This window comes from Eriocheir sinensis, chromosome 18 (assembly GCF_024679095.1).
Source record: "Eriocheir sinensis breed Jianghai 21 chromosome 18, ASM2467909v1, whole genome shotgun sequence".
In the NCBI taxonomy this organism is placed as follows: Eukaryota; Metazoa; Arthropoda; class Malacostraca; order Decapoda; family Varunidae; genus Eriocheir; species Eriocheir sinensis.
In genome coordinates, this window is record NC_066526.1 from 14,090,219 (window position 1) to 14,102,764 (window position 12,546).

Consider the following 12,546-nt stretch of genomic DNA (forward strand, 5'->3'; position numbering starts at 1 on the left):
AACCTCAAATTCTCACAGCAATGCATCGATGCAGCAAATAAAGCGAACAGAATGTTGGGCTTCATTAAAAGAAACTTTTTATTTAAGAATAAAGATGTAATACTCCCGCTCTACAACAGTTTAGTCAGACCCCACTTAGAATATGCGGTACAGTTTTGGTCTCCCCACCATGCAAAGGATATTGCTAAATTAGAAGGTGTTCAGCGTCGGGCAACGAAAATTATCCCTTCCTTGCGCAACAAATCCTACGAAGAAAGGCTTTCTACCCTTAACATGTTCTCTCTTGAGAAACGTCGCCTCCGAGGAAAATTGATCGAATGTTTTAAAATACTTAATGGTTTCATGAATGTAGACAGATCAACATTGTTTATGATCGATGACACTTTGCGCACGAGGAACAATGGCGTAAAACTCAGATGTAGACAAGTAAATTCAGACTGCACCAAATTTTTCTTCACCAACGTTGTAGTGCGAGAATGGAATAAGCTCCCACCATCAGTGGTCCAGTGTAACACGATTGACTCCTTCAAAAATAAGCTCGACCGTCACTTCCTTCAACTTAATATCAACTAGAGTAGAAGTGCAACGTTTTGGAGTCTTCTGATTAATGTAAAATCACTTAGGTTTAAGGACAGACCACCAAGTCTGGACCATGGGGTCTGTGTGGTCTGAGTTTCTATGTAAATCTATGTAAATCAATGTGCTGAAAATTCCCTGTAAGTCATTTTTCTCTCGAATTGTTAGGCCAACGTTGCCAGACTGTCGTACTCAGTCTCATATTTCCCGATTTCCAACCCCAAAACTGTCTCCTCGACCCCAATAACTGCCTTTATATATAGTTATCGTTAAAATTGTTAATTATTGGTTTTTTTTTTGCAATAGCTATGGCTCAGAAACTGGTAAATACGAGGCTCTGAGTACGATAATCTGGCAGGGTTGTTTACATGGCAGAGGAGACTGGAAGGCCAAGGCTGACGTGGGCTTCCGGGGACCGTTAACTTATTTTTATTGGCCCAGTGAAACCTTTCTTTTTTTCCCTCCTTCAGACCAGCAAGATCCAAGTTCCCCCGTGACCAGGTAACCCCGTTGTTGTGGTGCCTGCTTGTGTTGCTTGTGTTGAGGGCTGGTGTTCGTCCGTCAGTTCTCCTTCATGATCACGGTGCCATCACGGTGTTATTCCAGACTGTCACCCGCCTCACAGCAAAGAGCACCTTGGGGTTAAGATTCGTTTTAGTACCGTGCCAGTATTTCATTACCTACCTTATGAAACATCACCATAAAAAAAAAAAAAATGGTTAAGATTCGTTTTAGGTCCGTGCCAGTATCACATTACCTACCTTATGAAACATCAGTATCTCTTCATATATCTTTTCTACAAACCTTCAACAGTCATGGAAACGCTTTGAAAATCCAACTCAAGGACTTTTTTTTACCCTTGAGGTAATACTTTATAAGTCCGCCTCCCCCTTTGAAAAACCTTTCTCGAAAATAAGGCTCGCTGCAGGGGGCGAGGGGCTGTTAGGTTAAAGTTGGGACGCCTTACTTTTGAGACTAGGAATTTTCCTTCATTTAGGATTTTCTAGGAAATTTTAGCCTATTTTCTGTGATTTTGGCTTCCCCTGCCCCTCAGTTCCCCCAAATCTTTACCAGAATTTGGATCTGGGCCTACGGATTTGAAGCTACTAAGGATTTCAGAGGCTGTAGTGTATTTCACTAGAATAAAGGCACTTGTCCCTATACCAAGAGGGTAAAGTCATCAGTGTCAGGCAAAGATACGAACACAACTACCAGAGGCTCGCCTCTCTCTCTCTGGAAGATACATACATACTAGAATGATTTTTTTCAATTAAGGCATGCTTGATGTGATACTGGGACTTTAATTTTGAGCATAGTGATACACATCTGGGCCGTGGACGTAATGACATGTGAGAGTAGGGTGAGGTGGTAAATGATGACTACCATGATTGATGGTAGAACGATTGCTCGCTTGTATTTGTTTCTCTCTCGTTTGTTTTTTGTTATACCTTCGCTATTCTTCCCGGTACCATACGTTCAGCTCTTCCCGGACAATAAAATTAATAGCACCACTAGACTGTGGCGATAAGAGCACCATTACTTTTATCAGTAGGTACATGCTATACAATAGCCCTAACGTACACCATAAACCACCAAACCACTACGCTACCAATAGTTACGGAGGTAATTAGGCTATGTAAGTAACACGTTACCCTACTCTCAACTTTATTTAAAGGATGCCTATCAGTATTAGAAAGAGTATATAACGCCACTACAATTAATGCATGCCTTTCATTCATTATAGTTACGAAGCTACATGAGAGAGAGAGAGAGAGAGAGAGAGAGAGAGAGAGAGATATATTGAGGGAGAAGGGAGGAGGCGGGAGATGGAGGGAAGAGGAACAAGGTGGGCGGAGCCTCTGGTAGTTGTGTTCGTATCTTTGCCTGACACTGATGACTTTACCCTCTTGGTATAGGGACAAGTGCCTTTATTCTCTACTTGTAAATTAAGGCAGTGTGTGAAATACACTGTCGCAAAATCTCGTACCGATACGATTGTTCGTTACGATATTATTCCCAAAAAACGAGGCCGCACAGCCTCTGAAATCCTTAGTAGGCATGCTGACCATTGCTCCTTGGAGGTGCAATATGAAGGCGTATATGGTATTTTAAGGTGGCTGTGAAAAGTGCATATTTACCAATTCTTCACGAGTACAGCACATAGGATCTGAGCCTATACCTACTAGCTTTGGTATGGCTACATATTGGCCTCTACCTATTTTTCTCCAAAATCATGGATGATCATATCACCTATTACCAATCACTCAATACCTAAGTTTGGGTTGTGTTGTGTGTGGGAAATCTTACTCATCACATCATTTATGTTTATATTTGTTTTTTTCCATATTTGAGTGTTATGCCAATATCACTGTTTCAGGGTGACGATGATACACACCATAAACAGCATCAAGGATTCCCTGCTGGAGATGTTTGAATTGGTGTCACAAATGTTTTCATTGTCGGTGCGTGTGTGGTCACTGGCCATCACTGTCCTGCTGCAGCTGCTTGTTATCCTGGTGGGGCTGCTGTGCCTCTGCTGGTTACTTCTCAAACTTGTAAGAGTTACTCTAAATTATAGTGAGCGTTTAGTCATTTAAGTGTTTGTGGTGTAACAAATAGGACTCGCACAGCCTGTTCTTTGTTCCTGTTACTTTACATAGTAATGGTAAAAGTTTGAACTTTTAATTTTTCCTCATACTATTACATCTTGCATTTTCATGTCATTTCTTATCTTACTCAATACCATATTTTTTTTTCCTTTTCTTCCTCCCCAAATTACTTCTATGTTTTCTGTGTTTCCTGGAAAACTAGCAAGTGTCATGCCTTTCAGCCTTTTCTTTCAATAATATGATATCTTTTAAAAGTAATTATACTCTCACTGTTTTAATTGTCTTGTGATCTTACAGTGTGTGTATACATTGCCAAGAGGTGACCCAGGGCAGATTCACATAGCCTTCTTTCACCCATACTGCAATGCTGGTGGAGGAGGGGAAAGGGTGCTGTGGTGTTCTATCAGGTCACTGCAGAGAAAGTGAGTCAAGCATTACAAGCATTTTGGAGTAACTAGCTGTGTATTGCACTTCAGAGGTGATCTTTTCCTCAAGGCTTTAACATATTTCACTTTCTGGTCTTGACCAATCATATGATGTGTGGGATATTATATGATCCTGTGGCTATAACCCTTTTTCTTATAGGCTCAACAGTGGAAGCAATCTCAGAATCTTATATAATGTTTTAAAGATAAGGCATCATAGACTCCCTAAAATATTGTTATATTTGAATGAATGTTCTCACCTGGTATCCTGAACTGGTTTGTTTGTTGGTTGGTAATACCGTGTTTTCATTGCAGGTACAAAAATATCAAATGCTACATTTATACTGGAGACACAGACGCTTCACCTCAGGAGATTCTTCAAAAAGCAAGAGAAAGGTTCAACGTTTCCTTGCCACAGCCTGTAGAGTTTATATTCTTGAGAAGTCGCAGCATTGTTGAGGCTAAATATTATCCATTCCTTACACTGTTCATGCAGAGTCTTGGATCTATCATGTTGGCAGGGGAGGCATTATCAAAGTTTCGCCCAGACATTTATATTGACACAATGGGCTATGCATTCACATATCCAGTGTTTCGCTTCATTGGGGGATGTGTCGTGGGATGCTACACTCACTACCCCACGATTAGTACTGACATGTTGAACAGAATTGCAGATCGGGTTGAATCTCACAACAACAGGAGAATTATTGCTAACAGTACATTTTTCAGTCTAGCAAAGATGGTGTACTACAGGCTGTTTGCTGAGCTGTATTCACTGGTTGGTTGGAGTGCACAGGTGGTGATGGTGAACTCCTCTTGGACGCATGGGCACATATCAAAACTGTGGGGGGTGAACCGACGCACACATATTGTTTATCCTCCATGTGACACTGAACAGTTCAAAAGTCTTGAGATAATCCCAGATTCAGAGAAAAAAATCAAATCCTTAGTGTCCATCGGTCAGTTTCGTCCTGAGAAAGACCATGCCTTACAGTTGAAATCTTTCCAACGCCTCTGTGAAATAGTGGATTCTAGTATAGATGTTCAGCTTGTGATAATTGGTGGCTGCCGAAATGAGGAAGATCAGCAGAGGGTCACCTCACTGAAAGAATTGGCAGCATCTCTTGACATTGAGGACAAAGTAGTCTGGAAGCTTAATGCACCATTTGAGGAACTTCTTGAGTGTGTTAAGCAAGGTACAATTGGACTGCATACAATGTGGTGCGAACATTTTGGCATTTGTGTTGTGGAGTGCATGGCTGGTGGCCTTATAATGGTAGCTCATGATTCTGGAGGGCCAAAGATGGATATTGTTATAGAGCATGATGGGCAGCCCACTGGATACAGGGCAACAGATGTAGAGTCTTATGCACAAGCAATGAAGACTGTCTTGGACTCTTCTGACGAGGCAAAAGAAACAATGCGATTAGCAGCCAGGAGTTCTGTTGACAGGTTCAGTGACACTGAGTTTGAAATGGCCTTCCTTAGTGCTTGTGAGAGTCTGTTTGCATCCACTAATGTTGTACTAAATTAATCTATCATGTTAAAATGTTACTAGCTTTAGTTATTTATTGCAAACAAATGTTTGACTTGGATAATGAATGATTCAGCATTCTTAAGATTAATGTTTGCAGTGATATTGAAGGCTTAGCATTGTTGTGGTTTTGAAACCATTGGGCTTTCCATGATCTGTAGCCTTTGCCGTTCTTTCTTGAGTCAACTTTATATCATGCTTTCCGTGGATATTGTGGTTACTGATAAGAATGCAGGTGGTTGTGAGGCTGATGATAACACTAGGGGCTGCATCCACATCAATGCTGTTATCTCATTGTCAGTGTGAAGTCACTGATGAACAGTTGTTTCTGCTTGTTAATATGTTGTGTTCTACATACATACCATTTCCAGAACATTTCCTCCTCAATCTATAGAGGACCGACCACCCAGCAGCAGTGAAATACCATTTGTTAGTCAGTTATGTACTTAGTACTTAGTGTTTTCTTGAAACATTTAAAGTTCTTAAGTCACTGTTGAAATAATCTACAGTGAATGTCCACTATCTAATCCCATCCATACCGAGAAATCTTCTTGCCGACTCATCTGTCCATCCACCTCTTGTGTGTGTATGTCATTCAGCCACGGTCTGCACACATGCTGACTCGTGATCACCAGCCAGTACCCTCCCAGACAGAGCTTGAAGCTTCGTAATGACTGACCTTTGGATACAGCTGGGACCCGGTGTGATCTTTAGCATAGATAACTAAGGATCTTCTATTCCTGAGGGTGTATCCTCCACTGTAGATGTAAAGGCACAGGACACATGGAAGAACACTGAGGCTGTGGACCCTAACCCAGATGTTAACAATCTGTTTCTATAGAACTAGAAATGAATAGGTAGACTAGAGGAAGTTTTTTAAGATGAATTGTTAACATTATGGGATAATATGTGATATGTGATATGAAGAGAAAAGGGTCTGGTCTCTGTGACGAAAGGCATACTCTGGATTTGTGAAGATAAAGAAAACCTGGATGACTCTTTTTAAATTTATAGTTCCATAACAGTTATATATGTTTGTAGACTATATTTACAATTTAAAAAGGAAATGTGTTATATTTACGTGTATCTGAGCATGCTTTTTAATAATTTATTCAGTCTTGTGATATTTATTATGAGTTTCTCTGCAGAAGATATCTAATATTTGAAGTGTATATTGCATGTTATCCAGTGTCTGCCAGTTATTACAATTTGTGGTGCCACACATGTTAAAAGTTTTCTTCTAAATGTTAAGCCTTTTTCCATATAGGATTGCAGGTTTTATTTAATATTAGTTCACAGAAGGTACTATACCAAAGATTAGGCCTTTCAATTTTAGGCCAAGGATTTTGCTTCTTCTGAAATGTGTTATGCAATTAGTAGCTTGTACTTAAGTCAGTTCTTCTATTGCATTCCTCTTGCATAAAAATTCCTGAAATCTACAATACATAAGTCTAGATATGTTGACAGAACTACATTTTTTGGCAAAAACTCTCCAGATTTATAGAAACTGCATGGTTATAAAGATTTACCTTTCTTTTTGATGTTTGAGTTGTATAATCTTTGCAACAGGTCGTGTACCGATTCAGCTTGCAAAGCCAATAAAATAGAGAAAAAAAATACTTAATGAGTCAGTGGCTGATAGGTGTTGCTTGAACAGATAATAAAAGTTGTTGATGAAAAAAGTTTTACTTGAATATTATCGCTTTAGTAATATTAAAGTGTGTTCTTATTGCAGTTGGTCATGTAATAGAAGTAGAATTAGTAGTATGGTAGTAGAATCATTATATTATAATTATTATTTTTATTATTATTATTATTAATTGTAGTAGCACTAGTAGTAGTCATAGCAGCACCATCATTTGTCCTCCAAATTTTCTTTAGTAAAAAACAACATTGCAGTTTGCTATGCAATGTCTCCACAGCTTTTTGGTCTATAACAAATTCTTTGTTATAACAAAACATCAACATTTAATTCTACAACATTTGGTCTTGTGAAGCCTGCCACGTACAGCACCAGTAGTCTGGTCAGCAGAAGTTTTTTCAGCAAGATTTTCATGAGATTGCCGCCAAGCTTCCAGTGCCGCGGTGAACTCCACGGACGCAGCCAGCCACATTTGCACTACTCGAGGTGCGCCGCTCGATGATGCGGCAAGTTCATATAAATTATTTAATTTTTTTCTCACATCGCATCTTATCTATATTATTATTATACAGTCAAGTGTAGGAGACTTCTCTATAAGGTGAAAAACTATTAACTGATTTAATAACCTCCAATCGCCAATGGTGTGTAAAAAGTGACTTCAACATTTCAGCTACTCTTAACCTTTACTCGTCATAATCTCTATCTTTCGCTTTACTAATTTTTCGCAAATATTTGAGAGCCCGAGAGTTACTGTTGAGTAACAATACCAAGCAGAACTATCTTACATATGGGGAGGTTAGGCAAATATCTAAAACATGCAGCACGAAAGCATGCGAGACTGACAGCCTGAGGACTCCCAACAAACCAAGGGAGGCCTGAAAACGATGCCGAGGCGCCAGAGAAGCACTATCTGAACAGACTGGCTTGGGGGGCATTCTTTAATAATTTTTATCATTTATAGTAATAATTATACTAACATCAGTTTATAAGTAAAGCTAATACTGCTACAACACTCGGGGGCCGGGTGGTTGTGTGGGTATGATTCTTGGGTCAGGTTGTGGTTGATTTTCATCTCGATTCACGGCATCTTCTTGGCGAGAGGTAGCGTATCATGTCACCCTGGCAGAGCTATGGGCCTGTACCAAGAGTCATGAAGGTTTAGCGACGAAAATCAAAGGGAAGGATGATGCGTACTGAGAGTCACTACTCACTAGCATTTTTGGAACGAAGGTTTGCGGGAAAGACGAAGGGAAGGCGGTCTTTGCTGTCCGTGGGGAGGGGAGGGTAAAGAGTAAATTACACTGGGCAAATTTTCCGTTCATCTTCAGTCAAACCACGATTTTCGCTGGCGTGGTTCTCATTTGTTTCTTGTTATTGCTGATTATGATGATGGTGAGTAATACCGTCGTCCTTTGGTGAAATGTACTGTAGCTTTGGAAAATCGTGGTTTGACTGAAGATCACGGAAAATTTGCCCAGTGTAATAGCCCCTTAAGTATTCTTCAGTCACCTTTCGTCTACCACCACCACCAGAGCCATAGAATAGGAGAGTAGTCAGTTTCATCACAGGCGCCTTGTTGTGACCAAAATGTAGCGCGAAAGTCAAATTGGAGCTGATATAATAGCGTTTTTTCGTGTTCGCAGTACTTCTTCGAGAGCTTAACGATACCTAGTAAAGGTTTCAGGGACCGTGTTCCCCTGTTTTTCGCAAATAAAACCTTAACAAAGCGTCGGACAAGGATGTTATTTTTATCAGTGGATGTTTGAGACCCCGACCTTATGGGCAAAAGTATGATTTGGTGTCACATGTGGATAATGAAGCACTTATAGGAGTAAATTTAGGGTAAACTTGGCTAAAAGTTGAAGGCACTGTGAGCGAGGCTAGCCCCGCCAACGACAGAGGTGTTGTTGGGTAGTTGGGTGGGGATGCTTGTGTGAGGAAGGAAAGGTTGGGTATGGGGGAGGTTGGTGAACCGACAAGGGATGAAACCAGAAACTACTGCTCGTTTACATACATGCAGCATGTACTACCAATAATCACATTTTCCATGTAAAGGATAAGTAATTTCCTTCGGGTAAGACTGTTTCTCCCCAAATGATAGTCCATATAAGGAATATCCAAATTTACAGTAGATTAAATATTGCTACGGTGTGTGTGTGTGTGTGTGTGTGTGTGAAGCAGTAAGACATAATTGCTGGTTAGATGGAGATTACTCGTACGTCAGAGCTAAACGTCACATCGACGTCACGAGCGGGGCGGGGCTAGCCTCGCTCACAGTGCCTTCAACTTTTAGCCAAGGTTACCCTAAATTTACTCTTATAAGTGCTTCATTATCCACATGTGACAGCAAATCATATTTTTGCCCATTAGGTCGGGGTCTCAAACATCCACTGCCAAAATAACATCCTTGTCCGACGCTTTGTTAGTTTTATTTTCGAAAAACAGGGGAACACGGCCCCTGAAACCGTTAGTAGAGCACAAAAAATCCCCACTTGTATCAGCATTAATGTGAGTCACCCGGCTTTTTTTGGTAACAACATGGCGCCTGTGATGAAGGTGGCCAAATTCTACTATTCTATGGGTCTGACCACTACTTATAATGCTGCTGCTGCTTCTACTACTACTACTACTATTACAACTACTACTATCACTACTACTATTACTACTACTACTACTACTACTACTACTACTACTATCACTACTACTACTACTACTACTACTATTACTACCACCAATTTGTTCGTCGATTTATTAAGTGGACAAGTAATCCCAAGTGTTGCACCGAGTAATGTCACGTCCGGCAGAATAAAAGACGATGGGAATAAAAATGATCCAAACACTGATGTACAACACATATATTAACTTTATTATTTTATACCTTGAAAAGTATTACACGAGATTTTTTATATATATTTTTTGCAGTTTAATCAACTTCAGCGTATGCTTACAAATAGAGACATTGCTTCCTAGAGAGTGAGAAGTTGTACAAAACTCTGGAAATGATGAAAGAGGCGAGTGTCTAGTCATACAACGTCTGAGCCGATGGGAAGGGAAAGTGGGCATTTAGTTTCAACAATATGGACATTTATTATACACCACACTCTTAGTAGTAGTACCAGAAGATGGAATTACTTATAATTTCCTCACTTGATCAATCCGTAAAGGGGAAAGTGGTGGAGGATTCATAACACGGTGTTCGGGGGAGCTGCAGAAACAAGCTTCGCCAAAATATTCTCCCGCTTGTGTTTGGCGGTGAGGGTTGTGCACTGCGTGGCTCGGCGGCGGCGGCGGCGGGTGTAATGGCGGCAGAGGAGGCGAACGTGAAGAGTACGGACGAAGCTTGCAACACACACACACACACACACACACACACACACACACACACACACACACAAACGCGACGAAATACGAAAAAAATATATAAACAATTGGCTGCAAGTGAGAGCGTGAGAACGAGGGCAGACTCAAATCTTTAATGGAACCTCACCTCGATATTATACAGTACCGCGAACAACGAAGACCAAGAACATGCCAAAGAAGAATCCCTCCCCTGGCAACACGAGGCACGCAACACCCTCCCCCCCACACCACTAAGCTCACCACCAAGACTCACCTCAAGATGGTACACAGACCCATCCTCGTGATCCTGCTGGTGACTCCCGTGACGTAGCTAATGGGGATGCTCACGGGGCTACTGGGAGGGTACGGGGCAGGCGACACCCTCACCCACGCCCCTCACCAGTGGTACACACGGGCCCGTCCTCGTGATCTCAGTGGGTGACTCCTCGGTCGAGTATCTCCACACCGTCGCTGCTTCAGAGTCACCGACACAAGATATCTCGATGCGTTGGTGAAGCCTCGGAACAAGTCTCGAGTGAACCCTTCCGGTGCAGCTTTCAATCGGGATATAACAGTTAACAAAGGTGAGTAGCAGTGAATCACGAGGACGAGTCTGTGTCGACCAGTTTCGAACCCCCTGAACCTGATGATGAAAGGAATGCCTTCTGTGAAACGTCTACGTGCCGTGTGTGATAAATAAGATGTGCATGTAAACAAGAGGACTGACTGGCTGGCTGGCGGTACGCACTATCTATATAATGAAGCTGCTGGCTGACTGATCTTCTGTGTGGCGAGAACCAGGCGTAGTACGTGTGCTCTACTTTCGATCCTAAATGCACGGCGTCAAGACCCGCCATGCTGCCTTAACATCTTCAGTTTGTACAGACAAAAACCTTAAGAGTTTAGCGCCTTTTCTCGGCTTAGCCTATGGAGGACTCTGAAATATTCCTTTAAACTAATCATCTGTGGCATACTGAACGGTAAGTAGATGTAAAATATTATGACCTCACATAAAATACTCTAAAACGATGTCTGTCTATCCTTTAAGGGGTATAAATGACTACATCAACAGGATCTAAATGCACTGTATAGGGACTCTAAAGGAATTATGAAACATGTGTGAAATGGAATCCATCGAGGAAACACCATCGGTACCTTATTAGCCAAGGTTCATGACGTGTCCAAGAGAAACGTAAGCTTGACTAGAGAATTCTGCCTCACTAAATGCTGTAGTTTACTCTGCTCTTTAATGACTACTTGTGTTCCTGGTGTATGTTGGACCTGAAGTGCTAATCTTACTTTATTTATTTTTTGTCTAGTTCTTTCCCACTTCATTTGGTTTACCAACTTTGACTTGTTTCATCAGCTGTCTCTCACAAGAAATACTGAGAGGTTGGAACTCTAAAATTTGGCCGTGATTCTGGTGTTGTATTTGAGGGATACTCAAGAAAACCGTGTGAAGTGCGGAAAAGTAGGCCTGGAAACGAATAATTAATGATCTTAACCATAATACAAGGTAGGCTAATTGTACTGTAACCTCTTCACGTGTTCGTGGGGCGTACACATCAACCATTTGAGTCTCTGCAATGTTCAAAACACGACGAAGAGAAAAGAAGTAGCTCACCGCAGTGGAACACAACACTTGGCCAAGCACTCAGACGAAAACAGCGAAGGCTCGTAACATTGCCTTGCGGGGACTGCCTGAGCGGGGCAATCCTGATCGTTTTGTCGCAAACTTCCACAAGATGCACAGCGGCGAGCCCTTCTTCTTCTTCATCCTTCTGCTCTTTATCATCACCTTCATATGAATACGAAAGTTTATTCACACGCAATAACGGATTAAAGAAATCACCACAGTCGTCGGGGTGGTTGAAGAGATGAAACGGTCTAGTAAGACAGAAGTCTGGAGTGTTTCAACGCGATGGAAGAGGAGAGGGAAATAAAGAGGGAGAGCAGACAGAGGTGGTGGTGCAGATGTGCCGGAGTTGGCGTGGCGGCGACTACTTGGGAGGCAGCTCCTGGGTGTCGCGGAGGAGGAAGAAAAAGAGGAGGAGGAGGAGGAGGAGGTGGCTATGTCGTGCTGGGTGGGTGTGGCGGCGACTACTTGATGAGGGGCAGCTCCTGGTTGTCGCACACGTCCATGTTGTAGTACACGGCGTCAGAGCTCGAGTTGGACGCCGTCATGGGCATGGAGGCGCCGTCGTTCTCCGCCTCCAGCCGCAGGGACCCCGCCCGGTCACCCCGCCTGCAGTAGACACAGTGTTAGGCACATGGTGAAGAAAGGAAGACGGAAAGAAGGCGGGACTGTTTTACGTGAGTTAGGGGAGACAGAGAGCTAGTCTACGTTCCGTGCTATAAAAACAGTAAATTATTGACTATTTACATTCATTTGTTGATTGATTGATTGTTTATTGTTGCAAG

General features: G+C 41.9%; 2 protein-coding genes across 5 annotated transcripts in view; one reads left to right on the forward strand and one right to left on the reverse strand.

Annotated features, from left to right (window-relative positions):
* Positions 1 to 926: 926 nt before the first annotated feature.
* Positions 927 to 6,678, forward strand: LOC127000358 (GDP-Man:Man(3)GlcNAc(2)-PP-Dol alpha-1,2-mannosyltransferase-like). The gene is made up of 4 exons (XM_050863989.1): positions 927 to 1,077; positions 2,954 to 3,131; positions 3,483 to 3,607; positions 3,926 to 6,678. The coding sequence occupies exons 2-4, from the start codon at positions 2,961 to 2,963 to the stop codon at positions 5,142 to 5,144; spliced, it is 1,515 nt and encodes a 504-aa protein (XP_050719946.1). The 5' UTR covers positions 927 to 1,077; positions 2,954 to 2,960; the 3' UTR covers positions 5,145 to 6,678.
* A 2,953-nt stretch (positions 6,679 to 9,631) lies between these two features.
* LOC127000359 (delta and Notch-like epidermal growth factor-related receptor) overlaps positions 9,632 to 12,546 on the reverse strand; it is a 189,996-nt gene continuing 187,081 nt past the window's right edge. For all 4 annotated transcript variants that reach the window (XM_050863992.1, XM_050863993.1, XM_050863991.1 and 1 more), the window contains exon 13: positions 9,632 to 12,370. In XM_050863992.1, coding sequence (XP_050719949.1) covers positions 12,226 to 12,370 — 145 coding nt within the window. In that variant the 3' untranslated portion in view covers positions 9,632 to 12,225. The remainder of the gene's footprint in view (positions 12,371 to 12,546) is intronic.

Excerpts from the sequence above, each read along its gene's own strand:
- LOC127000358 (XM_050863989.1), top strand. The coding sequence starts at position 2,961 with ATGATACACACCATAAACAGCATCAAGGATTCCCTGCTGGAGATGTTT. Across the intron at positions 3,132-3,482 it reads GCTGGTTACTTCTCAAACTT|TGTGTGTATACATTGCCAAG; the intron begins GTAAGAGTTACT and ends GTGATCTTACAG. Across the intron at positions 3,608-3,925 it reads ATCAGGTCACTGCAGAGAAA|GTACAAAAATATCAAATGCT; the intron begins GTGAGTCAAGCA and ends TTTTCATTGCAG.